Genomic DNA, 27,139 nt, shown 5'->3' on the forward strand with positions numbered 1-27,139 from the left:
ACCCCGGGTCCGCGGGCTGCGCTGCACCCTCCTGCTCGCCCTGCCGGTGCGGGGAGACCCGGCGAGCTCTGCCAAGCCACGGGCAAGCAGGGAGACGCCGAGTCCGGGCCGGGGTCCCGGGGTCCCGGGGCCGCTCGCCTGGCCCTGCAGAGAGCCGGGGACGTGGCCACCGGCCGTGACACCCGCTCTGTGCTCCCTTTCGCAGGGCCAGGCAGGCGCCAGGGAGGGAACGCAGGAGTCCTGGCCTGCAGCCCGCGCCCGTTCCCGCACCGCCTGTCCCTCTTGGTGCGAGCCGGGCTGCAGTAACGCTGCACTTCGCATCGGCGCTGCGGCGAGGTGGGGAGGCGGGTGCGCGGAGAGCGCGTCCCCGGGGGCCGTCACTCCCCCCCCCGAGCCTCATGGCCATTTAATACTTCACTCATTAACCTGGACTAATAAACCTTGTGGGAGCGAGAAGCTAAAAGCCGTGCCAGGCGGGCAGAGCCTCCTTCCCCAGCGCTGCTCCCGCAGTCCCACCATGGGGGCAGGCTTCTTCATCAGCAAGAGCGTCGGCATCGTGGCCATCGTGCTGGCCCTGGGGGCCGTGGCCACCATCATCGCGCTCTCGGTGGTGTACGCGCAGGAGAAGAACAAGGTCTCGGAGCCTGTCGCCCCCTCCACCACCACCACCACCGCCACCACCACCACCACCACCGCCGCCCCCGACAACCTCTGGAACCGGTGGAGGCTGCCCACGACGCTGAAGCCACAGAGCTACGAGGTGACCCTGAGGCCCTTCCTGAAGCCCAATGAGAACCAGATGTACATCTTCACGGGCAACAGCACTGTGGTCTTCATCTGCGAGGAGCCCACCGACATCATCCTCATCCACAGCAACAAGCTGAACTACACCATGCAGGGGAACTTCCACACCTCGCTGCAGGCGGTGGACGGCTCCAGCCCGCCCGCCATCACCAAGACCTGGCTGGAGACCACCACCCAGTACCTGGTGGTGCAGCTGGGAGCACAGCTGCAGAAGGGCCACTACTACAAGCTCTTCAGCATCTTCACCGGGGAGCTGGCCGATGACCTGGCTGGCTTCTACCGCAGTGAATACATGGATGGGACGGAGACCAAGTAGGTGGGGGCAGAGAGGGACGGTGGGGGGCAGGGAAGGGGGGAGGGAGCCCAGGGAGAGCGGGTCTGTGGGGAGGGCTGCAGCGAGGCACGGGGCTAGCCCAGGGACAGCAGAGCCAGGTCGGGGGCATCTTGTCTCCCGCTGGGACTGAGGAGCGAGGAGGCTGCGGGCACTGGGGAACCTCTGTGTCCCCGTCCCCCCCCCGGGCACAGACCACCCTGGGTCGTGCCTGGAGCGGTTCCCCGTGTTCCTGCCCGCGGGTCGGGCTGGCGGGCAGGGAGCAGGGTGAGTGCTGCTCCCTTTGCTGTGCCGAGGGACCCCGGCTCTCCCGTGGGGCCACGGGGGCTGGCCCTGGCGGGTGGCCCGGGCTCAGAGACCGCCGGCTGCGGGTGCTGATGGGGGATTTGCTTGCAGGGTCGTGGCCACGACGCAGATGCAGGCGGCCGACGCGCGGAAAGCCTTCCCCTGCTTTGACGAGCCTGCCATGAAAGCCAACTTCACGGTCACCATCATCCACCCGACCGACCACAAGGCGATTTCCAACATGCCCCCCAAGAGTGAGCGGGGCAGAGGGAGCCGCAGGGCTGGGACAGGGGGCCCGGGACTGGCTGTTGATATCCCATCCCTCTTCTCCTCCTGCAGGCACCCGGCAGCAGCAGATTGACGGGGAGAGCTGGAACGTCACCGAGTTCTTGACCACCCCCAAGATGTCCACCTACCTGCTGGCCTTCATCGTCAGCCAGTTCGACAGCATCGAGAACACCTCAGGCAACGTGCTGGTAGGGCCGGGGACGGGGCAGAGCCCGGCGGGGGACGGGGCTCGGGGCGCCGGCACGCGCGGGATGGGGCAGAGCCCGGCGGGGGGCTGAGCCCGGCGTCTCTCCTCTCCAGATCCGCATCTGGGGCCGCCCCCAGGCCATCGCCGAGGGCCAGGGCAGCTACGCGCTCCAGGTGACCGGGCCAATCCTCAATTTCTTCGAGAGACACTACAACACAGCGTACCCGCTGCCCAAGTCCGGTGGGTGCTGCGGGGCTGGTGGGGCCGCGTGCCCTGGCCGGCGTGCAGGGTTGGGGGGGAGCGGGATCACGGTGCCGGCTGTGGGAGCGGCAGCCGGTCCGACCCCCGGGAAGCACCGCGCCGACGGACCGTCTCCCTCCCGCAGACCAGGTCGGCCTCCCCGACTTCAACGCGGGCGCGATGGAGAACTGGGGGCTGGTGACCTACCGGGAGAACTCGCTGCTCTACGACAACGTCTACTCCTCCATCGGCAACAAGGAGCGGGTGGTGACCGTCATCGCCCACGAGCTGGCCCACCAGGTGCCCGGCGGCCCCCTCCCGGCCCGCTCCGCTCCACGCCGTGCCGTGCCGTGCCGTGCCGTGCCGCGGCGGGCTGCTGACGGCTGCTCTGCTCCATCCGCAGTGGTTCGGGAACCTGGTGACGCTGCGCTGGTGGAACGACCTGTGGCTCAACGAGGGCTTCGCCTCCTACGTGGAGTACCTGGGCGCCGACTCGGCGGAGCCCTCCTGGCGCATCGTGAGTGCGGGGCGCGGGGCGCGGGGCGCGGGGCGCGGGGTGGGGGGCCGCCGCCGCGGGCGCTGACGACGCCGGCCCCCCCGCAGAAAGACCTGATGGTGCTCAACGAGATGTACGCGGTGATGGCGACAGACGCCCTGGCCAGCTCCCACCCGCTCTCCTTCAGCGAGGAGGAGATCAACACCCCGGCCCAGATCAGCGAGGTCTTCGACTCCATCGCCTACAGCAAGGTGGGCGCCGGGGGGAGCCGGGGGGTGCCGGGGTGCTGGGGGGCCGCCCCCCGCGCCCGTCCCTCACCGCCTCTCCGCAGGGAGCGTCGGTGCTCCGGATGCTCTCCGACTTCCTCACCGAGGACATCTTCAAGGAGGGGCTGCAGGTGAGGCTCCGCCGGCGCCGGACACCCCTGGCCCGGGAGGGAGGGCAGCCCGTGGCGGGGGCTGGTGCCCCCCCGGGCGCCCCGGTGCCTGGTCCCTGCCCTCCACCGCTCTCTCCTCCGGCTCTTCCAGTCCTACCTGCACACCTTCGCCTACGGAAACACCGTCTACACCGACCTCTGGACTCATCTGCAGATGGTACGAGCAGGGCTGGACGGTCTCCCCCGCCCTGCCGAGCCCCCCCAGCCCCCCGCGCGGGGACCGGCCCCACGGCGCTGCCGACCCACCACGGTGCCTTCTCCCGCAGGCCGTCAATAAGCACGGCGTCTCCCTGCCCGGCTCTATCGACCGCATCATGGACCGCTGGACGCTGCAAATGGGCTTCCCCGTGGTGACCGTGAACACGCTCGACGGCAGCATCAGCCAGAAGCACTTCCTCCTGGACCCCACCTCCAAGGTGGACCGACCCTCCTCCTTCAAGTGAGTGGCCCCACGGGCCGGCGGCAGCGCGTCGAGCGGTCCGTTCTCTGCTGCTGCGCGGCGGGGGGGGGGGGTGGTGGTGCGGAGGGGCGAGCGGCGGTGCCACGCTCTGCCTGTCTCCCCGGCACAGCTACACCTGGATCATCCCCGTCGCCTGGCGGACGTCCAGCAGCGCCGACAAGAAGTACTGGCTGGAAGGCGTCTCAGGTCTGCGGGTGCCGGCGCGGGTGCCCGGCATGGGGGGCGCGCTGGGGGGCGAGCTGCGGGTGGAGGGGGGCCGGGCCGGGCCGCGGCCGGGTCCCCCCCCGCGGCGCACGGCCCCCGCGGACGCTCCTCTCCCCCCTGCCCAGCCACCAACCAGGAGTTCAAGGTGAGCAGCCCCAACTGGCTCCTGCTGAACCTCGGGGTGAGCGGCTACTTCCGCGTCAACTACAACCCGGAGAACTGGGACGAGCTCCTCAACCAGCTCTCCAGAAACCACACGGTACGTGGGGCCGGGGGCCGGTGGGGCTGGGGGCACGGCGGGGCCGGGCTGCACCCCGTGCCCGGGCTGCCCCGACGCACGGCCGTCTGCTTCCTCCCAGGTCATCCCCGTCATCAACCGGGCCCAGATCATCGACGACGCCTTCAACCTGGCCAGGTGAGCGGTGCCGACCGCGCGGGGGGACCGCGGTGCTGCAGGGGCGAGGGGGGGGGGGGCCCGGGAGCCTGACCCGTCCCTCGCCCCTCCGCAGGGCCAAATACCTCGGCGTGACGGTGGCCTTGAACACCACGCGGTTCCTGAGCAAGGAGACGGAGTACATGCCCTGGCAGGCGGCGCTCAACAGCCTGGCCTACTTCGAGCTGATGTTTGACCGCAGCGAGGTGTTCGGGGCGATGACGGTGAGCGGCGCGGCGCGGGCGCTGGCTCCGCGCCGGGAGCCGGGCTGGGGGTCGCCGCCCACCGGCGCAGCGCTGACCGCCCTCCCCGCCTGCAGAAATACATCCAGAAGCAGGTGACGCCCCTGTTCCAGCACTACGAGAACGTCACCAAAAACTGGACCACCATCCCGGACGGCCTGATGGACCAGTGAGTGCTGCGCAGCGCCGGGGCCGGGCCGGGGCCGCGATCTGCGCTGTCCCCCCAGCTCCTCGCGGGCCATGGGGGCTCCCCGTCCGCGCCAGGACCACAGGCTGGCTCGTCTCGGGCCCCCGTGCTGGTCCCCAGTCCCGTTCTGCTCCCCCCTCCCCAGGTACAACGAGATCAACGCCATCAGCACCGCCTGCTCCTACGGCATCTCCGAGTGCCAGCAGCTGGCCACGGCCTTCCTCAACGATTGGCAGAAGAACCCCAGCATCAACCCGTGAGTCCCTCTGCGGGGGCCGCGCCACGCCGCCAGGCTGGGCACGGCGAGGGCTTCCCCATCCCGTCCGACACGGCCTTTCCCTCCCGCAGGATCCCCCCGAACCTGCGCTCCGCCATCTACTGCAGCGCGGTGGCCACCGGCGGCGAGACGACCTGGGACTTCATCTGGCAGAGGTTCCGCAACGCCACCGTGGTGTCCGAGGCGGACAAGCTCCGCTCGGCCCTGGCCTGCAGCACCGAGCCATGGATCCTCAACAGGTGGGACGGGGGTCCCCGGCGCGGGACCGTGGCGCTGCCGCCACCGCCGGCCCTCACCCCCGGCGTCCCTCCCCAGGTACCTGCAGTACACCATCGACCCCAACAAGATCCGGAAGCAGGACGCCACCTCCACCATCAACAGCATCGCCAGGAACGTGGTGGGGCAGCCCCTGGCCTGGGACTTCATCCGCAGCAACTGGAAGATGCTTTACAGCCAGTGAGTGCCGCGTGAGGGGGGCCGTGGGGCCGGGGCGGGAGGGCATCGTCGGTGCCCTGTGGGGGCGGCAGCGGTCCCGGTCCCCCCCGTGTGTGCCGGGACCCCGGCAGCCTCGGTGCCGCTCTGCGCCCGAGCAGCGCGGTGCCCCCTGCTCAGCCGTCCCTCTCCGCTCCCGCAGGTACGGAGGCGGCTCTTTCTCCTTCTCTCGGCTGATTTCTTCAGTGACCCAGCGGTTTTCGACGGAGTTTGAGCTGCAGCAGGTGAGTCCCGGCTCCGGCAGGGTCCGTGGGATGGGGGCTCCGGGGCCAAGGCTGCCTCCGGCCCGGTGCCACGCGGGGGCACGTCGCTGCCCGCTGCCTCAGCCCCAGCCCCGGGGACGGGCATCCTGCCCCAGCCCTCGCGGGCCCAGGCGTCCGGCAGCCCCCGTGCCCACCCCGTGCTGCAGGTGGCCAGGTCCGGCGATGCCCTCGGGCGCCGTCGCCGCGGGGGCCCCCACGCCTGCTCCAGCCCCTCTTTCTCCCCCTGCAGCTGGAGCAGTTTAAGGCGGACAACCAGGACGTAGGCTTCGGGTCGGGGACGCGCGCGCTGGAGCAGGCGCTGGAGAGGACGAGAGCCAACATCAACTGGGTGAACGAGAACAAGCAGGCGGTGCTAGCCTGGTTCCAGGGCGAAACCGGCTCCAGCTAACCGCGCCGCACCGCCGCGCACCTTCCTTCGGGACTGGCTGCTGGGCTGGCCGGGGCGGGATGGGCTCTGCAGGGGACCGACCCGGTGCTCCCGGACCCCGCCACTCTTGTCGGCCAGGCCGGACTCTCACCCGCTCCCCGGATGCCCCCCACACTCCATCCTCCCTCTGCCCCCCGCCTCCGGACACTCCAGCCCGGCTGCCCCCCGCCGTGCTCCTTTGCGGCTCCCGATGGGAACGCGCCGCTGCCCTGTCCAGCAGCCGTTGCCTCTGGCGATGCCCAGCACCTGTGTGACGGGCAGAGGACGGGCCGGACTGCGAGGGGCTTGGGGCTGCTGGCGGGGCCCCGCTGCCCCACGGCTGCTGGAGGCCGAGGCGCTGCCGGGCTCCGTGAAGGCCCGTGGGAGGTTTCGGATGCTGCAAATAAAGGGTTGCACGCGAGATTTTTGCCGGCGGTCGTGCCAGGCGGGGTGGGGGCACGGAACACGTGTGGGGGGGCTGGAGGGGGCAGGGGTCTGGGCAGGAAACGCCTGGGACCCCGCGGCGGGCACCGCGCAGGGGACCGGGGAAGCAGAGCCCCCCCCGGCCATTAGGAGCCTGGTGCTAAGTGGCTCTGGGGGCTTCGCAGACGCCAGGCTCCCCGGCCCCTCCGTCTGACGGCTGCGTGCGAGCTCTCCTGCTGGGCCCCGGCCAGCCCCGCGCCGCTCACGCATCCGCTGCCGGCACCCTGCTTTTGGGCACTGGCTCCCTGGGCAGAGTGGTCCGGGCAGAGTGAGGGCGTTTCTCGGGGTCCCAGCCCGGCTGGGTGCCGGGGCCGTGGCGGTGGTCGGCGGCCGCTGGACCCGCCGGCATGGGGTGCACTGGAGGCAGCCCAGCTGCAGAGCACGGCTGCAGCGCCGCGGGCACCAGCGCAGCCCACGCGGCCCTGGTCAGCGTCTGCAGGGTCTGTGTGGGGACGCTGCCCGGCTTTGCGGGGCTTTGCCCAGGGAGAGCGCCAGGGCTTGACGGGCAGCTCCGGGCTCCCCTTTCCAGGGGCCGGTGTGGTCGTGGGATGCAGTGGGCTGGGGAATCCCCTGAGGATCCCCTCCGGCACCCCAGGTCCAGGGGCATCTTGGAGCGTGGGGGCCGCTGGGCTGGATCACTGAGCCCCAGCCCGGCGGCAGCGAGGGGCGCGCGGTGCGGGTTGGAGTTGAGCTCTGCCCTGCCGCGGCCGTCTGTGGCCACCGGCCGGGTGCTCTGGGCAACCCGCCCCTCCCTCGCCAGGGCCTGACGAGCGGGACACGCAGGGACCCCGCAGTAACGAGACACAGTGCGAGCAGCAGTGCACGGCAGCTTTAATGAGGATCCCTTCCCCGGCGCCCAGCGCGGCACAGCCAGGCTGCCGTCCTCTGCGCTGCCCGTCCAGCGCCGGGCGCGGGCTCAGCTCCACCATCCCCAGCACCGTGCCGGGGCGCAGCCAGGTGGGCCGGCGGCTCCCTGGGTGCCCGGCGTGACGAGCGGGTCCAGGGCCTGCGGGCTGCCGAGCTGTGCCGAAGGAGAGCTGTGTCAGACCTGCCGCGGGATGGGACCGTGCCCTGTGCCCCGCGCCCTGCGCCCCGCGCCACCAGGCTGGCTCTCCTGCAGAGCCGGCTCCCCATCCCGCGGGGAGCATCCCCCCGTCCCGTGCCGAAGCGCCGGGTGGCTCCATCCCACGACGCCCCCCCCACCCCGGCTGTCTGCCTCCATCCCGGCTGCCCCCCAAGCAGGGAGCAGGGACCCGTGGCAGGGGCAGGGGGCTGCGCGTACCTGGTAGCGAGCATCAAGCTGAGAGCCGTGCGTGGGGAGTCCGCGGGGCCCCGTGTCCATCACCGCCGCCCTGGGGGCTGCCGGCTCTGCGCAGGAGGAGGAAACGGTGCCGGTGCCCGTGACCGCGTCTCGTCTCCGGGAGGGGTCCAGCGGGGTGGCTGCTCCGAGGCCACGGAGTGACGACGACCAGGACCCCGAGTCTGAGCCAGGGGTCCCGAGCAGCTCTGGGGGGGTCCCAGCTGCGGGGCCACAGGGCAGTGACCCCCAGGTGCCCGTCCCCATGCTGGGGGCCCCGTCCAGCTCCAGGGGAGTCCCAGCCACGGGGCTGCAGTGCAGCAACCCCCAGGTGCTTGTCCCCACACCGGGGGCCCCGTCCAGCTCCGGGGGGCTCCCTGCCCCTGCGCAGTGAGGAGGGGGCAGCCAGGAGGACGCATCGATGATGAGTGCCCCGTCCAGCTCTGGGGGGGACCCAGCCATGGGACCATAAGGCAGCGACCCCCAGGTGCTTGTCCCCACTCCGGGGGCCCCGTCCAGCTCCGGGGGGGCCCCGGCCGCGGGACCATACGGCGGCGACCCCCAGGCGCCGGGGGGCGAAGCGGGCGGCGGCGGCGGCCGGCAGCAGCCCAGCCCCGGGGGGCAGAGCGGGCAGCGGCGGGCGGCCGCCCCCCGGCGCCGCGCCAGCGCCTCCTCGCTGAGCCCCAGCAGGGCCGAGAGGTGCCCGATGTAGCGGGCGGCGAGGCGCAGGGTCTCCACCTTGGTGAGGCTCTGCCCCGCGGGCGCCAGCGCGGGCGGCAGGTAGAGGCGCAGCGTGCGCAGCGCCCGCGCCAGCTGCCTCATGCGCAGCTTCTCGCGCTCGCTGGCGCTCTGCCGCGGGCCCCCGCCGGGGGCCCCGCACCGCCCCGGCCGCCCCCCGGCCCCGCGCTCCCGCAGCAGCGGCGCAGGGGAGCCGGCCATGCCCGGGGCTGCGCTCCGCCGCCCGCCTCTGCGGCAGCCCGCAGCCGCCCCGGCTTTATGCGGGGCCCGAGGTGTGAAGCGATGCCGTTGCGGGCCACCCGGAGGTGTCAAAGCCCAGGGAGCGCGGGCTGGGGCCGGGGCCGGGAGCCTGGGAAAGCTGGGCCCATTTGCGGAGGTGTCAGTTCTGACTCCTCCGGCCCTTAATTGGCGCTGCCCGCCGCTGGGAAGTGTGCAAGGATCAATTCACACGGTCGTGAGAGATGCTAACGTGCCTACCAGCCCTGCCAGAGCCCGCCTGCAGCCCCTGGCTCTCCTGGCCAGTTTGCACGGTGCTGGGCTGCAGCGGGGACTTGACCTTGCAGCACTGGGAGCGAGGTGGGAGAGCTGCTGAGCACCCTGAGCCGCCGGCTCTGGCGCCCGGGTGGCTGCCAAGCCAGCCCCGTGTCCTCAGGGGTGTCCCCCCGCTCTGCACCTCAGCAGGGATGATGCCCAAACAGCCCCTGACTCTCTGCACAGCTCCCACCCACGGTCCCTGAGGGCTGGGGGTCCTGGTGGGCTCCCATCTCTATATAACTGGCTCAGGGATGCTCAGCCAGGCCAGTGCGTTTGGGGCAGACTGATGTGCTCCCTTGCTGGGATGCACCGTGGCAGTCCCTCCATCCTGGCCGTGCTGCCTCGGCCTCCCCGCACCCTGTGAGATGCAGCCCTGCCTCTCTGAGCTCCTTGCGAGCTCTGGAGAAGCTGTAGAACAGCCTGCACTGTCTGCGGGGGCCCAGCCCTGTGCCCTGCCAGGCCGCTCGGCTGCATGGAGCAGGGCTCTGTGCACGCCTGGTCCAGCCAGTGCAAAGCCCAGACCCTGGGCTGGAGACCCCAAGTGGGACTTGCACCTTCAGCCCTCTCCACACATCACTCCATAAGGCCTGGCCTGGCTGTTCTCTTGCCAAGTCCCTGCTCATCGCACGGCTGCGTATCCCGCTCGGCTCTGCCCTGTGTGGGGTAGCAGGTTCCCATCGCCCCCGCAGCCTGTGGAGGCAGGCTGGCCCCATGGCATCGTGCGCTTTGCAGTGGTTAGGCTGGATGACGGGGCAGGCTGGCTGCTGTGGGGCCGGGTTTTGGGGTGGCTTTACAGGCAGGCCGGGCCCCGGCGCCGTGGTGGTGCCAGCCTCATGCTGGTCCCACATGTGCATGTCCTGGGGGTGGGGGGGGCTCTCAGTCACGGGATGCCTGCTCCCTCCTGCACACCCTGCGCGGCTGCGGGAAGCACCAGGCCGCGGCGCTCGGCTCTCTGGGATGCTCGGGGCCAGGGAGCCTGCCTGCACTCTGCAGGCTGCGGGAGCCTAGCGAGGGGTACCAGGGGGGCAGCTGCTAGCCCAGGTTTGGGGTAGGGAGCTCTCCTGTTGCATTCAGGGCTGCTTTTTGGTGCGCTTTCTGCAGCGCTCTCCCCCAAGCAGGGCACAGCCTCCCCGCACCGTCCCCACCAGCCATTCCCCTGCCCCAGGCGGAGGCAGAGGAGCGCACAGCGAGGGGCCGGAGCTTTGCAGGTGCGTGGCCACAGCCACTCTCTGTCCCTGCCCAGAAAGGCCTGAGTCCTTCTTGCCCCTTCTTGCAGAGGGAGCAAAGCCAGGGCGTGGGGCTGGGCAGGGGGGTCCTGGGAGAGGATGTGCTGCCGTGCGAGGAGCAGAGGAGGACGCCGGAGCTCGGAGGAGGAGCGTGCAGGAGAGGGGAGGGCTTGCTGTACCTGCCCAGCAGCTCTGCAAGGTGCCCGGATGTGTCCCCAGAGGTGCTGGTGGAACCAGCCCATGAACTCCTCTGGGCTCAGGCACGGTGCTTATTCAGGGTCTGCTCCAGAGATAGGTGGCCTGGGTGGGCGGCTGCCCATGTCACAGGCCGGAGGGACCCCCGGGTCCCCCACGGGGCTGGGGGCTGTGACCTCTCCCTGCGGCAGGGGCCCAGCTCTAACCCCACGTCCCAGCACTGTCACGGCCCCGCCGCGCTCCAGCACTTGTCTAAACACAGAGGGAGGTGGGAACCGGCTGCCCAGCGGGGCCGCAGAACTCATTACCCGGGAGCTCGTCAGCTAATGAGACCCAGGAGGGGGCCTGGGAAAGGGGCAAGGCAGCGCCGAGGGGCGAGCGCTCCTGGAGGTGGCTGTGCGCGGGGAAGGGGCGCCTGTGCGTGGGGCCGCTGGGCTGCGCGCCCCTGGGCTGTGCCGATGGCCATGCTCTTGGCTGCCCGCCTGCAGCCCCGTCTGTGGGCAGCCCAGCTCTGGGCAAGGGGTGCCGGCTGCTGTGCCTGCAAAGATTAGTCAGGTTTCTGAGCGTGGAAACACTTTGCAGGCTCTGAGTTGGAGTCAGACACCGGCGCGCTTGGACCTTGGATGGGGGGAGTGATACAGCACTTCTTCTAGTGTAAGAGAGGGCAGGAGTGGGTAGCAAGAGCTATTGATTCTTCAGTCATTTATCTGTTACATTTGAAATGTAGATAGCTGTCAATGTAGCTGCCAGTGTCCTTATGATACCTGATAGGTGCTGCTTGGGCTACGGCAAAGGTCTGGGGTGTTAACCGTTAACAGGGCTCGGCTGGGTGGTGGGTGCAGGCAGCAGTTAACCCCTGCAGTGAGGTGCGCTGCGCATATTTGCCCAGGCCCTGGCAGCAGCCGAGGCTGCAGCAGGGGTTGTCAGTGCTCCGCCTGGGGCTGGGCACGGGTCAGAGAGCAGAGCTGTGCCTCGCCGGCCACGGCTGGGTACAAGAGCATGTGTGGCTGCAGGAAGGGCTAGAGGCAGAGGAGTCCCCTGCTCCCCACGGTGTCCGCACCAGTGACCCACCAGGGCTCGGACAGGCCCCAGGATGACCTGCACAGGGTGGTTTTGAAAGCCAGAGCTGCCCCCCACACAGGTTCCCAGCTGGGCCCATAAGCACCTGGTGGCAGCGTGCTGCAGCCCGTGGTGGGGCGGCTGGTGCAGGGGCCAAGCCGCGTTGCCGGCCCCGGGGAGCACTGAGCCTTGTCCTCCACCTCCTCCTGCCGAGGAGGGTGCGAGCACAGAAGCTGCAGGGGTTTGGCTTGCTGGAGCGCACAGCCCGGGGTTAGCGATAAACAGGGCCAGACTTATCGCACTGCCTCCGTGGCATTGCGCAGCATTTCCAGTGATAACTTAATAACCTTCATGTGACTGTTTGGAAATGTGAGCCCCATCAGTGACAAAGCCTTGGCTCATCCAGCATTAGCTCCAGCTTGGGTGGGGAAAGTCCCCCTGACATGTCCCTGGGAGGGGCTGGCAGAGCCCACGCACCCCACGGCCAGCCCCACACCCTGTGATTGCCTCTGTGCTCTGCGCCCAGCTCTGTGCCCCATGGCCAGCCTGTGCCCTGCACTCAGTCTGGTTCCCCATGCCCACCTCTGTGTCCCTTGGCCAGCCTGTGCCCTGCACTCAGTCTGGTTCCCCATGCCCACCTCTGTGTCCCTTGGCCAGCCTGTGCCCTGCACTCAGTCTGGTTCCCCATGCCCACCTCTGTGCCCCTTGGCCAGCCCGTGCCCCACACTCAGTCTGGTTCCCCATGCCCACCTCTGTGCCCCTTGGCCAGCCTGTGCCCCACACTCAGTATGGTTCCCCATGCCCACCTTTGTGCCCCTTGGCCAGCCCGTGCCCTGCACTCTGTCTGGTTCCCTGCACCCTGCTCAATTCCCCCTGTCCGGCCCAGTTCCCCATGGCCAGCCCTGTGCACTGCATCCAGCTTCATGTCCCATGCCCAGTTCTGTGCCCCATGCCCAGCTCCATGCCCTATGCCCAGCCCTGTGCCCCACACCCAGCTCTGTGCCCCATGCCCAGCTCCATTCCCCGTGCCCAGCTCAGTTCTCTATGCCCAGCTCAGTGCCCCACAGTCCTGGCCCTCCAGGGTCCCTGTTTGGGTGTTTCCATGTGTACCTGCTCAGTGGGAAATTGTGAGGGGTGGCTGTGCACACCGCTGTGTCCCTGGGGGCTGTGCACTCCCGGTGACATGGGGGGCTGTGCACACCACTGCATCCCTGGGGGCTGTGCACACCACTGTGTCCCGGGGGGCTGTGCACACCCGGTGCTATGAGGGGGCTGTGCACATCGCTGTGTTATCAGGGGGCTGCACATACCTACATGTTACGGGGCCCGTGCAGCCCCCCCCCCCCCCCGGGTGGAGGCTGCGCTGTGTTGGGGGCCTGTGCAGCATGCCGAGGGCTCGCAGCCTGTGTTTGGGAAGCGGGTCCCCCAGGCCCTTCCCTCGGAGCCCACTCCCTGATGTGTTTTCCTTGCGCGCCGCAGTGCTGGGTTTCCCTGGAAACCTTTACACCAGCCGTGGGGAGCGACACCTGCGCGGGGCCTGGGAACGCGGCGGGGGGCCCCCTCCCAGCCCTCGCGCCCCGGCCCCCGGCGAGGGGCAAGGCCCGGCGCGGGCCGTGCTGGGGAAGGGGCCGTGCCCCCCCCCGGGCTGCGCCCCCCCGGGCTGCTCCGCGCCCACCGCCAGGCTGCTGCTGGGGGTCCTGAGCCCCCGAGGGGCTGCCTGGAGCTCTTGCCACCGAGTGCCCCCTTTCTCACGGGGGATGCTTTTGCACAGGGGCTGGGAGCGGAACCGGAGTCCCGAGTCCGGGTGCTGGAAAATGCGGGGTGCTGAGAGGGGCGCGGGCTGCCCGGGCGCCGGGGCCGTGCCGTCCCTCACCGGGGCTCCGGGGCGCCGCGGGCTCTGCCGTCGGGGGGCTCCGGCGGGGCCGCGCGGCCCAGCAGGCGTCAGGGCTCATTAGTGGGAGCGTGTGAAACGCCATTAGCGGGGGCTGCGGGGGGGCTTCCTCCTCCCTGTGCCCCGCGGCGCCGGGGGAGCGCGGCCCCGCTCCCGGCCCGGGCCGCCGCCAGCGGGTGCCGCGGTCCGTCCCGCGCGGCCCCGCCGGACCCAGGGCTCGTGTCCGGGCCGTGAGGGCCGGGCCGGGCCGGGCCGGGCCGGGGGCACAGCGGCCCGCGGGGGGGGGGGGGGGGGTAGCAGCCTCACAGCGCCGGGGTAAAATTCGTCACCAGCGTGTTCAAAGGCCGGCGCCCCCCCGGCCTTTGAAGTGCTGACGATGCCGGCCGAGGTGCCACTTCACACCTCGGGGCCGGCATAAAGCCGGGGCCGCCGGGCGCCGCCGGCACACGGCCCCGCCATGGCAGCCGCCGGCCTGGAGCTGCTCCGCGCCTGGGGCGGCCGCGGCGCCGCGGAGCCCGACGGCTACAGCAGCAGCAGCAGTAGCAGCAGCGGCAGCAGCAGCAGCAGCTCGCCCGCCGCCTCGCCGGACTCCTGCGGCCGCTCGCCGGCGCGCGGGCCCCGCCGCCGCCCCCCCGCCGCCCCGCGCCCCCGGGGGGGCCGCAGCCCCGCGGGCGGCGGCGGCGGCGGCAGGAAGGGCGCCCGGGGGCCCGGCGGCGGCCCGCGGCAGAGCGCCAGCGAGCGCGAGAAGCTGCGCATGAGGCAGCTGGCGCGGGCGCTGCGCACGCTGCGCCTCTACCTGCCGCCCGCGCTGGCGCCCGCGGGGCAGAGCCTCACCAAGGTGGAGACCCTGCGCCTCGCCGCCCGCTACATCGGGCACCTCTCGGCCCTGCTGGGGCTCAGCGAGGAGGCGCTGGCGCGGCGCCGGGGGGCGGCCGCCCGCCGCTGCCCGCTCTGCCCCCCGGGGCTGGGCTGCTGCCGGCCCCCGCCGCCGCCCGCTTCGCCCCCCGGCGCCTGGGGGTCGCCGCCGTATGGTCCCGCGGCCGGGGCCCCCCCGGAGCTGGACGGGGCCCTCGTCGTCGACGCGTCCTCCTGGCCGCCCCCTCCTCGCTGCGCTGGGTCACAGAGCCCCCTGGAGCTGGACGGGGTCCCCAGTGTGGGGACGGGTGGCTGGGGGTCACCACCCTGTGGCTCTACGGCCGGCACCCCCCCAGAGCTGGACGGGGCCCTCGTCATCGATGCGTCCTCCTGGCTGTCCCCTCCTCACTGCGCAGGGGCAGGGAGCCCCCCGGAGCTGGATGGGGCCCTCGGTGTGGGGATGGGCGCCTGGGGGTTGCTGCCCTGTGTCCCTGCAGCTGGGACCCCCGCGGAGGTGCCCGAGGCTCTCGTCGTCGACCCGTCCTCCTGGCCGCCCCCCCCTCACTCTGCAGGGGCAGGGAGCCCCCCAGAGCTGGATGGGGCTCTCATCCTTGGCGCATCCTCCTGGCTGTCCCCTCCTCACTGCGCAGGGGCAGGGAGCCCCCCGGAGCCCCCCAGCAACCCCGTCCTGGACGCGGGGCTGACGCTGCCAGAGTTTGCGGATGCCGGGATGATCACCCAGGTAGGTGCGCTCTGTCGCGGGGTGGGATGAGCCCAGATGTCCTTCCTCTGCGTGGGGCTGACGAGAGGCAGAGCTCAGCCTTGGAGTGCCTGTGGCCTTCACTTGGGGCCGTGCGGGGGGGCTGGTGCTGGGGTGGTGGCAACGCTGCCTGGGAATGGGACCAAGAAGCATCCCCCTTCCTCCCTGAGACTGGTGCTGAGCCTGCGGCGGGTGCATGCCTGGTGTGCGCTCCCTCAGCCTCCTCCGATCCTCCCTGGAGGGTCTCCCCATGTGTTTGCTGGGGTCTCCACTGGTGGGATGGACCTGAGGCCACAGAGCAGCTTGGCCCTGACCAGGTGCTGTCCTGGTGGGTGGCTCTGGGCTCTGCTGGTCTGTCCTCCTGGTCCCACCAGGAGACCCCCAGGACCCTGCCCTGAACCCCCTGCACTGGCCGGTTGCCCCGTCTCACCCATCCCTCTGCTTCCCCACAGGAACTCTCCGCGGATCTGCTCTCTCTCTTGGAGGCTCTGCTCCCGCCGCAGCCCCAGGACTGACCCGTCCTTGCCAGGACTCCGGGGACTGGAGCCCCAGACGCCGTGTGGCTTTGTGGTGCACCAAGCAGATGTGTGTGGCTCTGCAGGCTCGGGGGACACGTGTCCCCTCTTGGACAGTTGGAAGGTGGCGGGGACGAGGTGCCTCTCGCGTGAGCCCGGATCTGTGCTGCACGTGCTGGGGCTGGCCACGATTGTACATAAATAAACCCTTGTGCCCATCCTGTGTGTCGCCTCTGTCCCCGCAGTGGGAGCCGGGCTTGGGCGGGCGCAGGGCATGGCTGGGGTGCAGCATGCCAAAGTCCCTGCAGCAGCCCCCAGACAGTGGCTTGGGGCTGGGAAGGAGACCGGAGAGGCCGGTGGAGCCAGTGCAATTCCTGCTCTGCAGTGGGGCACCGGCCTCCCTCCGGGAGTGGGGCAGGGGCGCCGGGCACCGATGCGGAGCTGCTGTGCCCCCGCCGTGGGGCTGCGGGGCTGGGGGGCTGCAAGGCCGTGCAGCTGCGGCCAGGCAGGAGGCTGCAGCCCTGCGGGACGGCATCTGGGAAAGCAATTGCTCAGAGGTATCAGGAGAGACACCTCTTCCGAAGGGCCGTCTTCCGGCCCCGGGGAGCTGGGGCCTCCCCAGCACCCCCGGCTCGCGGGGCAGCGACCAGCCTGGGGTGAGAGCATGTGCATGGGGGGCTGCCGGGGGGAGCCCCGTCTGCACCTCCTGCACTGCCCGCAGCGATGGGCTCCCCGTGGGGTGCCGGCCTGCGCTCGGGGCCAGGGGCGGCCGGAGGGTCCCTCATGGGGACCCCGTCAAAGGGATTGACAGCCAGATGCTAATGTGCCGGGGGGCCCTTCTCCTCCCGCTCCAGGGGCTCTGGAGCAGGGGGTCTGCAGGGCTAATGAGCCCCACTTATCTGTGAAATGACTTGCTAATAACGTTAATTCCTTCTGCCAGGGGGACAGAGTCTTTGAGATGCAAGAGAGCCACGTTCCCCTCCCCCAGTCCTTGTGGCTCTGGCCGTGGGGATGTGCTCCAGCCGTGGGGATGTGCTCCGGCCGTGGGGACAGCCACGGGCTGGGGGGCAGCGGGCAGACGCTGAGTGGGGAGGGACCTGTGGGTCTCTGGGCCCCAGCAAACTGCACCCAGAGCAATGAGCCGTTGTGCCCCCACTGCACCCAGCTGGATGCCCTGTGAATCGAGGCTCCCGCTGTGCAGCCGGACCCCCAGCCCAGACCCCCAGCCGGACCCCCGAGCTGACCGTTGCGGATCCCGGTGCCTGTTCCTTTGAGCTGCGAGTGTGGACAGCTGGGGAGCGGCGGGGCAGCGGGATGGGTCTGATGGAGAGTGGAGCAGCTAGGAGGAAGAAAAAGGCCAGAGTGGGAGGAGATGAGCCCAGGGGCTGGTGGCAGGGGAGCAAGCAGCCGGACCTGCCTCGGGGCAGTGCTGCGGCGGGTGCGCCACAGCGGGGCGGGATGCGCTGACCGCGGGGCGAGGGGACGTGGCTGCACCCGGCCCCGCTGGGTCCAGGCTGTGGGGTGGCCGCAGAGGGGTGGTGTGCGAGGCAGGGAGCTGCGCTGCTCTCCAGGTTTGGGGCCTGGCAGCGGCAATCGCAGCCCCCCGGGAGCACGTGCCGCAGCGCCCAGCCCGGGGCTGCAGTGCTGGGGCAGGTTCTTCCCCGGGGCTCTGGGCCTGGCCCAGCCAGCGGGGCTCCTTCCCGCGGCTGCAGGGCATTTCCCTCCCTGCCCAGCCCCAGTGCCTTGGACGTGCGTCACCCCGGCCCAGGCAGGGCAGATCCAGGGGCTTTCCTGGGAGCAGCAGCACAAGGCGCCACGCAGGGGACACCCCAGCCCCATGTTGCAAAAGGCTTCAGGCTTGAGGGGGACTTGTCTTCCTGTTCAGCTTTAGGAAGGGGTTTGGGATGACTGTGCAGTGGGAGTGGATGGAGCAGGACAGAGCTGTGTGCCTTGGGACAGAGGGCACTCGGAGAGACCTTGTGGCAGAGCTCTGTGTGTGTGTGTGTATGTACATGTGTGTACTGGCATGCGTGTGTGTCTGAATATGCATTTGAGCCTCAGTGCATGCGTGTGCACGAGGGCCTGTGCGTGCGTGTGTTTTTGCATGTGGGTGGTGCAGGGGTAAAGGAGCAAGACGTTCCAAGCGGGCTGGTTACGTCAAGGAGCAACCTGAGCCACCAAGGGCATCCCACCGATCGCCTGCTGCGCGTGGCCAGGGACAGGAGTGGAGGTGGCTGCAGGCGGCAGAGCAGCAGCAATACCTGCCCTGCTCCCCGCTCTCCCAGCGGCGAGTGCAGTGCTCTTGCTCAGTGCTCGGCAAGCTGGGCCCCCGGCCGGCTCGCCGCGGCTGGACGCAGCGCTAATGCAGGAGCCCTCAGAGGAGCAAGGTGGGAGAGTGTGAGCGGCAGCCGGGACATGGCCCAGTTCAGCGGAGGAGCTGGGCCGGAGGCTGCGGCTGGAGGTGAGATGGGTGTGGGGCTGGGGGTGCCCGGTCCCACGGAGCCCCTTGCCTCGGGCTCTCTGGGGCTGGGAGGCTCTCTGTCACCGTTGCAGGACCAGGAGGGATGCTCCAGGGTGGGGAAAGGGCCGGGCAGCAGGAATGGCCTGGGGCGGGTGGTGGGTTGGGGTCAGCTGAGGCTGCCTCCCTTGGTCCTGCCTGCTGCTGCCGAGGACCCTCCCAGCTCTGCGGGGTCAGGAGAGCAGGGATGCAAGGAGCAGCTAAGGACGGGAATGCAGCGAGCTGGGGCAAGGGTCCCTGAGGCAGAGGCTACAGCCCTAGCAGAGAGCAGGGCTCCGGGGGGCTGGGGGCTGCCTCTCTCCTCCCATGCTGAGATTGACCATGCTCCTGCGGAGCTCCCATCCCCAGAGACCCCCCAGATAGGCCCAGGTGGGGGCTGGCCCGGTGCTGACGCTGCCTGTCGCGGCAGGAGGGAGCCGGCAGGATGCCGAGCCCGCGCTGGGGAACGGCAGCGGGGCAGCCGGCGCAGCGGCCTGCGGCAGCCTGCTCCCCCCGGAGAGGGGCTGCGCCTGGAGCCCCCGGCCCAACGGCAGTGAGGAGGCCCTGCGGCTGCCCACCTTCTCCCCCGCCGCCCAGGCCCGCGTGGTCATCACCTTCGCCCTCTTTGCCCTCGCCGCCGGCTGCAACCTGGCGGTGCTGCGGGCGGCCGGGGGCCGGCGGCGGGGCCGGCGCTCCCACATCCGGGTGCTGCTGCTGCACCTGGCGGCGGCCGACCTGCTGGTGACGGTGGTGGCGATGCCGCTGGACGCCGTCTGGAACATCACCGTGCAGTGGCGGGCGGGCGACCTGGCCTGCCGCCTCCTCATGTACCTCAAGCTGCTGGCCATGTACGCCTCCGCCTTCGTCACCGTGGTCATCAGCCTGGACCGGCATGCCGCCATCCTGCGCCCGCTGGCCATCGCCCGCGCCCGGAGGAGGAACCAGCTCATGCTCTACGCCGCCTGGCTGCTCAGCGCCGGGCTCTCCGTGCCGCAGGTATCCCATCCCTCGCACCCCCCCCCCCTTCTGCCCCGGTCCTGCAGCTCTGCTCCCTCCCTGGACCCCAGATCCCTCGTGCCCTGCCAGGGCGTTGCAGGGATGCGGCAGGGTCCCCGTCTCCTCCGCGGCCCTGGGCAGAGGCCGCCGGCCCATCCGTGCTCTGCTTCCAGCTGTTCCTCTTCCGCACGGTCACCGTCCGCTCCCCGCGCAACTTCACGCAGTGCACCACGCGGGGCAGCTTCGCCCAGCCCTGGCACGAGACCCTCTACAACATGCTCAGCTTCGCCTGCCTCTTCCTGCTGCCGCTGCTCGTCATGGTGTGCTGCTACGCGCACATCCTCCTGGAGATCTCCCGGCGCATGGGCTCCGGCCTCTGTGAGTGTCCGTGCGCGGGGCCGCGTCCCCGTGTCAGGGGCTTTGCGGGGGTCCTGGGAATGGGGGGGCCGGGGAGGCAAAGGCTAAGCGGGGACCCCTGGCGCTTCCCCATGGGCATGGGGTCCCCGTCCCGGCCAGCTGGCTAAGCCGGCTGCGCTGCTGCGTTTCAGTCTCCTCCAGGGACATGTCCCTGCGGTGCTCCAGGAACAACATCCCGCGGGCACGGCTGCGCATGCTGAAGATGAGCGTGGTCATCGTCGCTTCCTTCATCATCTGCTGGACCCCCTACTACCTGCTGGGGCTGTGGTACTGGTTCTGCCCACGGGCCATGGAGAAGAGGGTCTCGCAGTCCCTCAGCCACATCCTCTTCATCTTCGGCCTCTTCAACGCGTGCCTAGACCCCATCACCTACGGGCTCTTCACCATCCCCTTCCGGAGGGGCGCGGGGTGCGGCTGCCCCTGTGGGCAGGGTCCCGCGCCGGAGCCGCCCTCCCCGGCCACGGGCTCCTTCCACTGCTCGGCCTCCTCCCTGCGGGCCAAGCGGAGGCAGGAGGCGCCGGGGCTGCCGGCCGCGGGCAGCGCCTGCGAGAGCAGCTCTCTGTGAGGCCACGGCCGGGGAGCCTGGGGCAGCCCCACTCCCCACCGAGCATCCCGCGCCGCCGCCTCGGGCTCCGGCTGGCACGTGCCGGGGACGGGACTGGGGCCGCAGCCGGGGAGCAGCAGGCAGGACGGGTGCAGGACTGGCCTGGCGGAGGACAGGGTCATCGCAGCTCTGCTCCTGCACCCCAAAGCACCTCTGCAAGGGGTGGGGAGAGCTGGTCCCACTGCCGGGCAGGTGTGCGAGTGCCCCTCGTCCCCTCTCCCCTCCCTGTGCCTCCAAGCTTACTGGAAAGCTGCTGGAGCAGAGCTCGGCAGAGCAATAAAACGTCCTGCGGCTGCCTCTCCTTGCCGGGTGCCTGCGGCTGGGGCGGGCTGGCGGGGAGGGGTCTGGCCCCAGCTGGCCCCCAGCAGCTCCTGGCAGCTCCGCTCGCTGCAGTGGGGTGGTCCGGGGGGTCGGAGGGACCCTGATCGCCCCCAGGAGGAGGGGGGAAGGGGCAGCGCCGGGGAGTGCAGCAAGTTTGGCCGGGGCTCGGCACCGTCCTCTCTGCAGAGGGAGCGGGGGGCTCTGCTCAGCCCCCGCCGGGCCCCTGGGCAGTGGAGCCGGGGCTTCGGCAGGCGCGAGCTGCTCCCCACTCTCGGGCCGTGGCTGGCGCTGTTCGCAGGACACCAGGCTCCGCGAGCCCGCTCTGCACCCGTCTGGCAGCTCCTCTCTGGAAACGGGAGCCGGTTGCTCCTGCCGAAGGTCGTTGTGAGTCACGGGAGCTTGCCCGCTCCCGGCTGCGTAGCAACTGCTCCAAGGCCGGAGCTGCCGCCGGACGCGGGAGCTGGCAGGAGGCCAGCCGTGCCGGGGCTGCGAGAGGCTCGGCGATGTGGCCGGAGCTGCTGCTCCACCGCCCCAGGGGAAGGATGCAGCCCTGGGCGCTTCAGCATGGGACCCACGGCCGAGGACGGGGGGGTCCGCGTGGGACTGGGGCCGGAGCCCCCCCAGCAGCCTGGGCTTGGCCAGGGGCTGCCAGCACAGCAGCGCTCCTCGCGCCCTGCCCTCCACCCAGAGCAGCTGCTCCGAGCCTGCAGGCAGGCAGGCAGGCAGGCAGCAATGCCGCTGGTGAGGGATGGCGGATGGAGAGCTGAGAGTTGGGAATGGCTTGGTCTCGGGGCCACCGTGTTCCCCTGACCTCAGGGAGCGGTTAATGATAAAGCCCTGTGACCTGCACTGCTTGTGCGTTTACACGTTTGCCAGGAGCCGGGATGCACCCAAGAGGCAGCGTCCGCACGTGTCCCAAGTGCTGCCGGGCTGCACCTTGCCGGGGATCCTGCCGCCTTGCTCCCCAGCGCTCGCGTGCCACAGCCGGTCGCTGGGCTCCCTTGGCCCCTGCTATCCCCTGCGGACAAGGCCCAGCCTGTGGATTTGCTCCCAGCTGGCACGTGGCCTTGCCTGTGACCTGGCTGTGTTGGTGGGGACGCAGGGAGAGGTGCCCCCTGCGAGGGGGGTCTCCCGGGGACTGGCTGCTGGTCCAGGGCCGGGCGTCCCTTCATCCGCTGCTGACGATGCCAGCCAAGCCTGCGCATGGCCCGGGCTGCCAGCGGGCAGGGAAGGGAGGGAGAGGAGCTTGGCTGTGTTAAAACACTTCCTCTTGGAGGGAGGTCTGCCAAGGACCAGCAGGGAGACTGGCACTGCTCCGGCTGGTGCTGATCCCGTATCCGGCCCTACGCGCAGGCTGCGCTGCAGGAACCCTTCTCTGTGCCCCGGGCTGCCGCTGCAGGGCTGGATGAGGCCCCTGGGGCTGTGCCAAGCCGGCGGTTCTGGGCACGGCCTCAGAGAGGTCTCAGCTCTGGGAACTGCTGTGCAAGCCCTGCACTTGCTGCAGGGGCTCTGGGGGCCATGGGGGGCAAAAGACAGAGCCAGCAGCCCCCAGTGCCCTTGCAGCCTGGTGCTGGGGAACCGGCAAGTGCTCAGGGACATCGCTGATGCCAGCTGGACTCCCTGGGAGGCAGCTGCTACCGTGTGGTCATCTTCGGTGTCTCGGGAGGGGGCTGCCCGGAGGGGACAGCCTCTCGGGGGAGCTGGTGAGACAGCAGCAGCACAGGCACAGGCTGGCATAGCCGGTGGGGCGCAGAGCTGTCAGCTGTCCTGCTGCAGACCCCCAGCCCAGCAGCCATGGTCCAGGTGGGACTGGTGCTGCAGGACTCCCCAAGCTAGCCCAGACCCTGGTGTGCAAGCGGATGACTACACAGCCCTGACCTGGCAGGGAGGCAGATGGATGCACAGCCCCGACCTGGCGGGGAGGCAGATGGATGCACAGCCCCGACCTGGCGGGGAGGTGTGTGGATGCACAGCTCAGATCTGGCGTGCAGGCAGATGGATGCTCAGCCCCGACCTGGCGGGGAGGTGGATGGATGCACAGCCCCGACCTGGCAGGGAGGCACGTGGATGCACAGCCCCGACCTGGCGGGAGGCGTGTGGATGCACAGCTCGGATCTGGCGTGCAGGCAGATGGATGCAGAGCCCCGGCAGCGGGCCGGGCTGGCGGCAGGGGACTGCTCCCGTCTGCGTTCTCAGAGCTCCCTCTGCTGCGCAGCGACGCTCAGATGCGGCGGCTCTGCAGCGAGGCTGCGGGCCGAGCCCAGGCCGGCCCAGCCGGGCTCCTCCAGCCCCGTACGGCCCACGCGAGGCTGGCAGCCACCCCGCAGAGCCCTGGTTTGCAGAGTGGTGCAGCCGTGCAGGTGAGCTCAGCTGGGCTCTTGGCACGCGTGGAGGGGCAGGAGCACGTTGGCCCGTGCGGACTGCGCTGTGCACTGGCGGTGACTGCAATCCAGGAGCTCTGGGAGGGGATTAGTGGCCTGATGAGGCAGGAACTGGCAGGGCCTGCTGCAGGCAGGGAAGGAAATCTCCGTGCTGGCTGCTAGTGTACCTTGCTGCCCGTGCCTGGGAGCAGGATCCAATAACGGGAGCAGGGACCATGATCTCATGGGTTTATTATGAAGAGGCAAAGTAGCGTTACAGTGGTGCTGCTCTGGCTCAGGAGGAGTGTGATTCCTGTGCACGCCTGCTGGCGGGCTGATGGCAGTGTCTGATGCGCTAGTCTCCAGTGGGGTCACGCACAAGTTGCTGTGGGGTGATTTGGGAACAGCAGGTCACCGGTGTGCTGCACCCTGCCAGCATCACTGCTGCGGCCGAGGGAAGCAGGAGGGTCTGTGTTTGGGGGAATCCGGTGAAAGGGTGGTGGTGGGGTTGCAGTCTCAACATAGCAGGGCGTTCTCACTGCTGCTTGGGAAGGGGCTGGGGGCTTCCTGCTGGCTGTGGTCCCTCCCTTGGCACAGATGGAGCAGAGCTGTGCCTGCTCCTGCCTGCTGTTTGCTGGGCACAGCGTCATTTGTGGTGCCCAAGCCCCAGGTATAGACTCATGTAATTACGAAAATTTCATCTTCTATCAGGTATATTGCTAATTCTTCCTGCTGAGAAGGGCCTGGGAAGTGCTTCGTTGTGAGGACAGGGGCTTGGAAAGCAAACGAAATAACCGAGCAAAAGCCCCTGCTGAAACCTCACCTCTGTTTTTAGAGGCAACGAGGGTTTCCTGGAGCCCTGGCTGTGGGCTGGCAATGCTGTGCTTGTGTTGGTGAGTGACGGGGAGCCCGACCTGTCTGCTGCGGACACGCAGAGGAGCTGTGCTCACGCGTGCCAGCAGCCCTGGGGGCCCGTCCTGTGTCCAGCTCTTCCACAGCCTCTGGAGGCACAAATCCTGCAGGTCTCCTCCAGGCTAACAGCACATCCTACGGCACTGGGAAGGTCAGTCGGAGGGTGCTGGGGGGGGGTCTGCTCTGGCCCCATCCCCCTTGAACTCCTGTCGGGGGGGCCTGGACGCAGCACCCTGCCCCCCTGGCCTGGGGCTTTGCTGGGTGCGTGCAGGCAGTGTGTGGCTTTGCTGGGCGTGGGGCTGCACCTTGCAGTCGCATTTGGCTCTGGAGGGGCAATGGGCATCGGGTAAGAGGACAGACTGTTGATGCAAAACCTTGGCAAGTCCTCCCTCTTCCCCGGAGAAGTCGGAGAGCAGGGACAGACAGGCTGGGCGAGGGGCAGGGAGCAGCAGGCACCGTGGAGCCAGCGGGCGATGGCAAAGAGGGAAGTGTCGCTAGCGGGGACTGCTCAGGGAGGCCCGTGCCCACGACCGTTTGCTGTCTAGATCAGCAGCGTTGCATCATCCCCTGCTTCTTCCCCAGCCCCCTCCCTATGGCAGCACCTTGCAAAGGACAGAGGCAAACATGTGACCCAGGAGACTGCTGTCTGTCCGCCCCCTCCTGCCTCCCACCCTCTCCTGCAGGTCTGGGCACAGGAACGTCTTCGGCTCCTAGGTGCCGGCTCCACCACTGCCTGGTCTCTTTTCAGTGAAGAAGCTTTTGAGCAGCATCACTTGGCCAATGCTGACCACAAAGAGAATGATGGTTTCCCCAACCGACCAGTACGAAACCCGGCCGTTGAGGTCGTCTGCTCTGTTCCGGTCCTGCGCTTCCCGCAGGCGATAGTGAGTCTGGGAGTCTATCACTGTTTTCAGAGCTTCATGGATCGTGACGCAGGCAGACTCCATCTGGGGAGACAAACAAGCTCCATTTCTCCCAAGTCCTGACACAGCATAGCTTGGACCTGGCACTTGTGGTGAAGGGAGCTGAGGACCATCCCTGGGCGTTAGAGATGGGCAGATGCTCCCTGTGCTGCTGGTTTCTGCCAGCAGGAGAGGGTGAGGCCCCTGCGCCAGAGCAGTTCTGCTTGAAGGGCAAACGCTCGAGATCAGGCCCTGATGGAGGTGCCTGCTGGGAGCATCTGGGGCCCAGCTGCCCGCGGCATCGAGCACCTCGTGCTCTGGAGGGAAGGGGGTGCTGGGGCAGTCTGACTGCAGGGCAGGGATACCCTGCTGTCCTGAGGGTACAGAGCGTGGAGCCTGGGAACGGTGGGCCAGAGCCCACTGAGCCCACCTAGGGAGCCCCTCTGCGTTTGGGGCTGGAATTCAGGGAGGGGGTTTGAGTCCCAGCCCCGAGCACGGCCACCCCTCCTGGCTCATACAAGGGATGGAAAAGCCTCGCTGCACTCTGCCCTGTATGGGGTGAGCCCTGGTGAAAACCACGGGGCTGCAGGACTTGAGGAGGTTCAGACCGGCTCTGCCTTTGCTCAGAGCACCCTCGGCATCTGTCTTTGTGCATCTGTTCTGCCTGTGCTAGCAGCTCTGCTCTCGCTCCAAGAGGACAACTGTGCCTGCAACCTGCCGGAGCAGTTAGCTGGCAGTTGGGCACTTCTGCTTTTGACAGAGGGGAAGGGGGATGAGTCCTGACCAGCCATCCCATGGGTTTGGGCTGTTTGGCCACAAGTGGGAGTTGCAGCAGGACCTTCTTCCTGATGTGAGAAGAGAGTCGTGGTGCACAACAAACCTGTGTCAAGGCAGTGACTCGGTTGCTCATGTCGGGCAGGATCGGCGGCTCATCGCCAACTTGGAAGCTGAAGTAGACAATTTTGTGCGAGAAGGTGGAGAACTCATTGCTGAAGCAGAAAGTGTAGACGCCCTTGATTTCAGCTCGATGTGGGAAGCTATCGTACCGCTTCTTGGTCTCCTTATAGATAGTCCTGCCGTTGGGGTCCTCCACATAGCAGTCCACATCGTAGTGTCCCCCTGTGACCACCTGAGGAACGAGACACACGGGTGGCACCTGCAGAACTGCCCTGGGAGTACCTCTGCTCCCCAGCGCCCTGCTCTGTCCTGGGGCCGTGGCCTCAGCAGCACAGGGCATGGGGCTCACGGCTGCTGAGGGCATGCGACAGGCCGGGGGCGCAGGCTGCTGCAGCACCCAGGGAAGCTCTGCGCTCCGAGGTGCCTGGAGCTCATGCACGATACCTGGGCAAGGGGGACAGCCTGAGCCGGCCCTAATGGCTGTGCTGGGGCTCCTGCACCTGCCGCTGCTGTGGGCACACCTCGGCACTGCTGAGCGCCTCCGAGACGAGCACTGCTGGGCGTGCGGCCAGGGCTGGGAACAGCTCCCGGTGCGGCGCGGGGGGAGCTGGGAGGGATGTCTGGCTGGGGCGTGTCGGGCAGGTGCAAGTGGAGCCCTGCCAGGGCTGTGGGGCACGCCGTGGGGGCACAGGGCAGGGGCGGCAGCACAGGTGCAGGGGCACGGGTGGGAGCAGGGGCAGGGAGAGGGGCACGGGCTGGGCAGAGGCGTACGGGCAGGGGTGTACAGAGCGGGATAGGGGCAGGGCAGGGGTGCAGGGCCATCGGGTCAGGGTCGGGGCGCACGGGCAGGTGCAGGGCAGGGGCGCACGGGCAGGAGCAGGGTCAGGGTCGGGGGGACGGGCACGGGCACGGGCAGGGGCGCCCGGCGGGGCCGTACCTGGTAGTCCAGCGTGAACTTGAGGCCCCGCTCCAGCTCCTCGTGGAAGCAGTGCTTGTCGCTGTCGGGCAGCTCGAAGGTGAGCTCGGTGCCGGCGGCGCGGCCCGCCTGCAGCGCGCAGAGCAGCACCGCCAGCGCCCAGCCACCCATCCTCGCCCCACACCGGCCCCGCACCGGCCCCGCTCTGCTCCGCGCCGCGCCGCTCCGCTCCGCCCGTCGGGGCCGCCCAGGCCTGACGTGGCAGCCGAGCCGGCCGCGGCCGCTCTTCCGGCGGGGGCCGCCCGGGGCCGCCGGGCTGCGGGCGGGGCCGGGCCGGGGGCCGCGTGTGCCGCGGGGGGGGGGGGGCGGCAGCTCCGCCGGGGGAACCGGCCTCGGGAGGGGGCCGCCGGCACCGGGGCTGCGCGCGCGGGGCCGCCGGCACCGGGATGGTGCTCGGGGCACTGGGAACGGGGATGGTGCTCGGGGCTGCGGGAACCGGGATGGTGCTCGGGGCCGCGGGAACCGGGATGGTGCTCGGGGCACTGGGAACGGGGATGGTGCTCGGGGCTGCGGGAACCGGGATGGGGCTCGGGGCTGCGGGGACCGGGATGGTGCTCGGGGCTGCGGGAACGGGGATGGTGCTCGGGGCTGCGGGCACCGGGATGGTGCTCGGGGCACTGGGAACCGGGATGGTGCTTGGTGCACTGGGAACCGGGATGGTGCTCGGGGCTGC

At 69.7% G+C, this 27,139-nt stretch overlaps 3 protein-coding genes across 3 annotated transcripts; 2 read left to right on the forward strand and 1 right to left on the reverse strand.

Moving 5' to 3' along the window:
* Positions 1–242: 242 nt before the first annotated feature.
* On the forward strand, positions 243–6,452 carry ANPEP (alanyl aminopeptidase, membrane). The gene is made up of 20 exons (XM_067305685.1): positions 243–1,116; positions 1,532–1,674; positions 1,760–1,896; positions 2,009–2,135; positions 2,281–2,435; positions 2,539–2,652; positions 2,739–2,882; positions 2,963–3,028; positions 3,159–3,224; positions 3,334–3,506; positions 3,637–3,713; positions 3,857–3,990; positions 4,091–4,146; positions 4,241–4,388; positions 4,484–4,575; positions 4,739–4,849; positions 4,942–5,109; positions 5,186–5,326; positions 5,505–5,586; positions 5,855–6,452. Exons 1-20 carry the CDS (start codon positions 518–520, stop codon positions 6,011–6,013), a joined length of 2,892 nt encoding a protein of 963 aa, XP_067161786.1. The 5' UTR covers positions 243–517; the 3' UTR covers positions 6,014–6,452.
* Positions 6,453–17,999: 11,547 nt separating this feature from the next.
* Positions 18,000–20,059, forward strand: LOC106496832 (gonadotropin-releasing hormone receptor-like). The gene is made up of 4 exons (XM_067305781.1): positions 18,000–18,045; positions 18,512–19,077; positions 19,251–19,455; positions 19,626–20,059. Exons 1-4 carry the CDS (start codon positions 18,000–18,002, stop codon positions 20,057–20,059), a joined length of 1,251 nt encoding a protein of 416 aa, XP_067161882.1.
* A 2,955-nt stretch (positions 20,060–23,014) lies between these two features.
* Positions 23,015–26,624, reverse strand: TMED3 (transmembrane p24 trafficking protein 3). The gene is made up of 3 exons (XM_067305417.1): positions 26,428–26,624; positions 25,474–25,722; positions 23,015–24,638 (listed from the first exon to the last, which is right to left on the reverse strand). The coding sequence occupies exons 1-3, from the start codon at positions 26,575–26,577 to the stop codon at positions 24,402–24,404; spliced, it is 636 nt and encodes a 211-aa protein (XP_067161518.1). The 5' UTR covers positions 26,578–26,624; the 3' UTR covers positions 23,015–24,401.
* Between the last annotated feature and the right edge of the window lie 515 nt (positions 26,625–27,139).

The sequence above is a fragment of the Apteryx mantelli genome, chromosome 15, assembly GCF_036417845.1.
Source record: "Apteryx mantelli isolate bAptMan1 chromosome 15, bAptMan1.hap1, whole genome shotgun sequence".
NCBI lineage: Eukaryota > Metazoa > Chordata > Aves > Apterygiformes > Apterygidae > Apteryx > Apteryx mantelli.

Excerpts from the sequence above, each read along its gene's own strand:
- ANPEP (XM_067305685.1), top strand. The coding sequence starts at position 518 with ATGGGGGCAGGCTTCTTCATCAGCAAGAGCGTCGGCATCGTGGCCATC. Across the intron at positions 2,653-2,738 it reads CGGAGCCCTCCTGGCGCATC|AAAGACCTGATGGTGCTCAA; the intron begins GTGAGTGCGGGG and ends GCCCCCCCGCAG. Across the intron at positions 5,587-5,854 it reads CGGAGTTTGAGCTGCAGCAG|CTGGAGCAGTTTAAGGCGGA; the intron begins GTGAGTCCCGGC and ends CTCCCCCTGCAG.
- LOC106496832 (XM_067305781.1), top strand. The coding sequence starts at position 18,000 with ATGGCCCAGTTCAGCGGAGGAGCTGGGCCGGAGGCTGCGGCTGGAG. Across the intron at positions 18,046-18,511 it reads GCCGGAGGCTGCGGCTGGAG|GAGGGAGCCGGCAGGATGCC; the intron begins GTGAGATGGGTG and ends CTGTCGCGGCAG. Across the intron at positions 19,456-19,625 it reads GCGCATGGGCTCCGGCCTCT|TCTCCTCCAGGGACATGTCC; the intron begins GTGAGTGTCCGT and ends GCTGCGTTTCAG.
- TMED3 (XM_067305417.1), bottom strand. The coding sequence starts at position 26,577 with ATGGGTGGCTGGGCGCTGGCGGTGCTGCTCTGCGCGCTGCAGGCGGGC. Across the intron at positions 25,723-26,427 it reads AGTTCACGCTGGACTACCAG|GTGGTCACAGGGGGACACTA; the intron begins GTACGGCCCCGC and ends CTCGTTCCTCAG. Across the intron at positions 24,639-25,473 it reads GAGTCACTGCCTTGACACAG|ATGGAGTCTGCCTGCGTCAC; the intron begins GTTTGTTGTGCA and ends TTGTCTCCCCAG.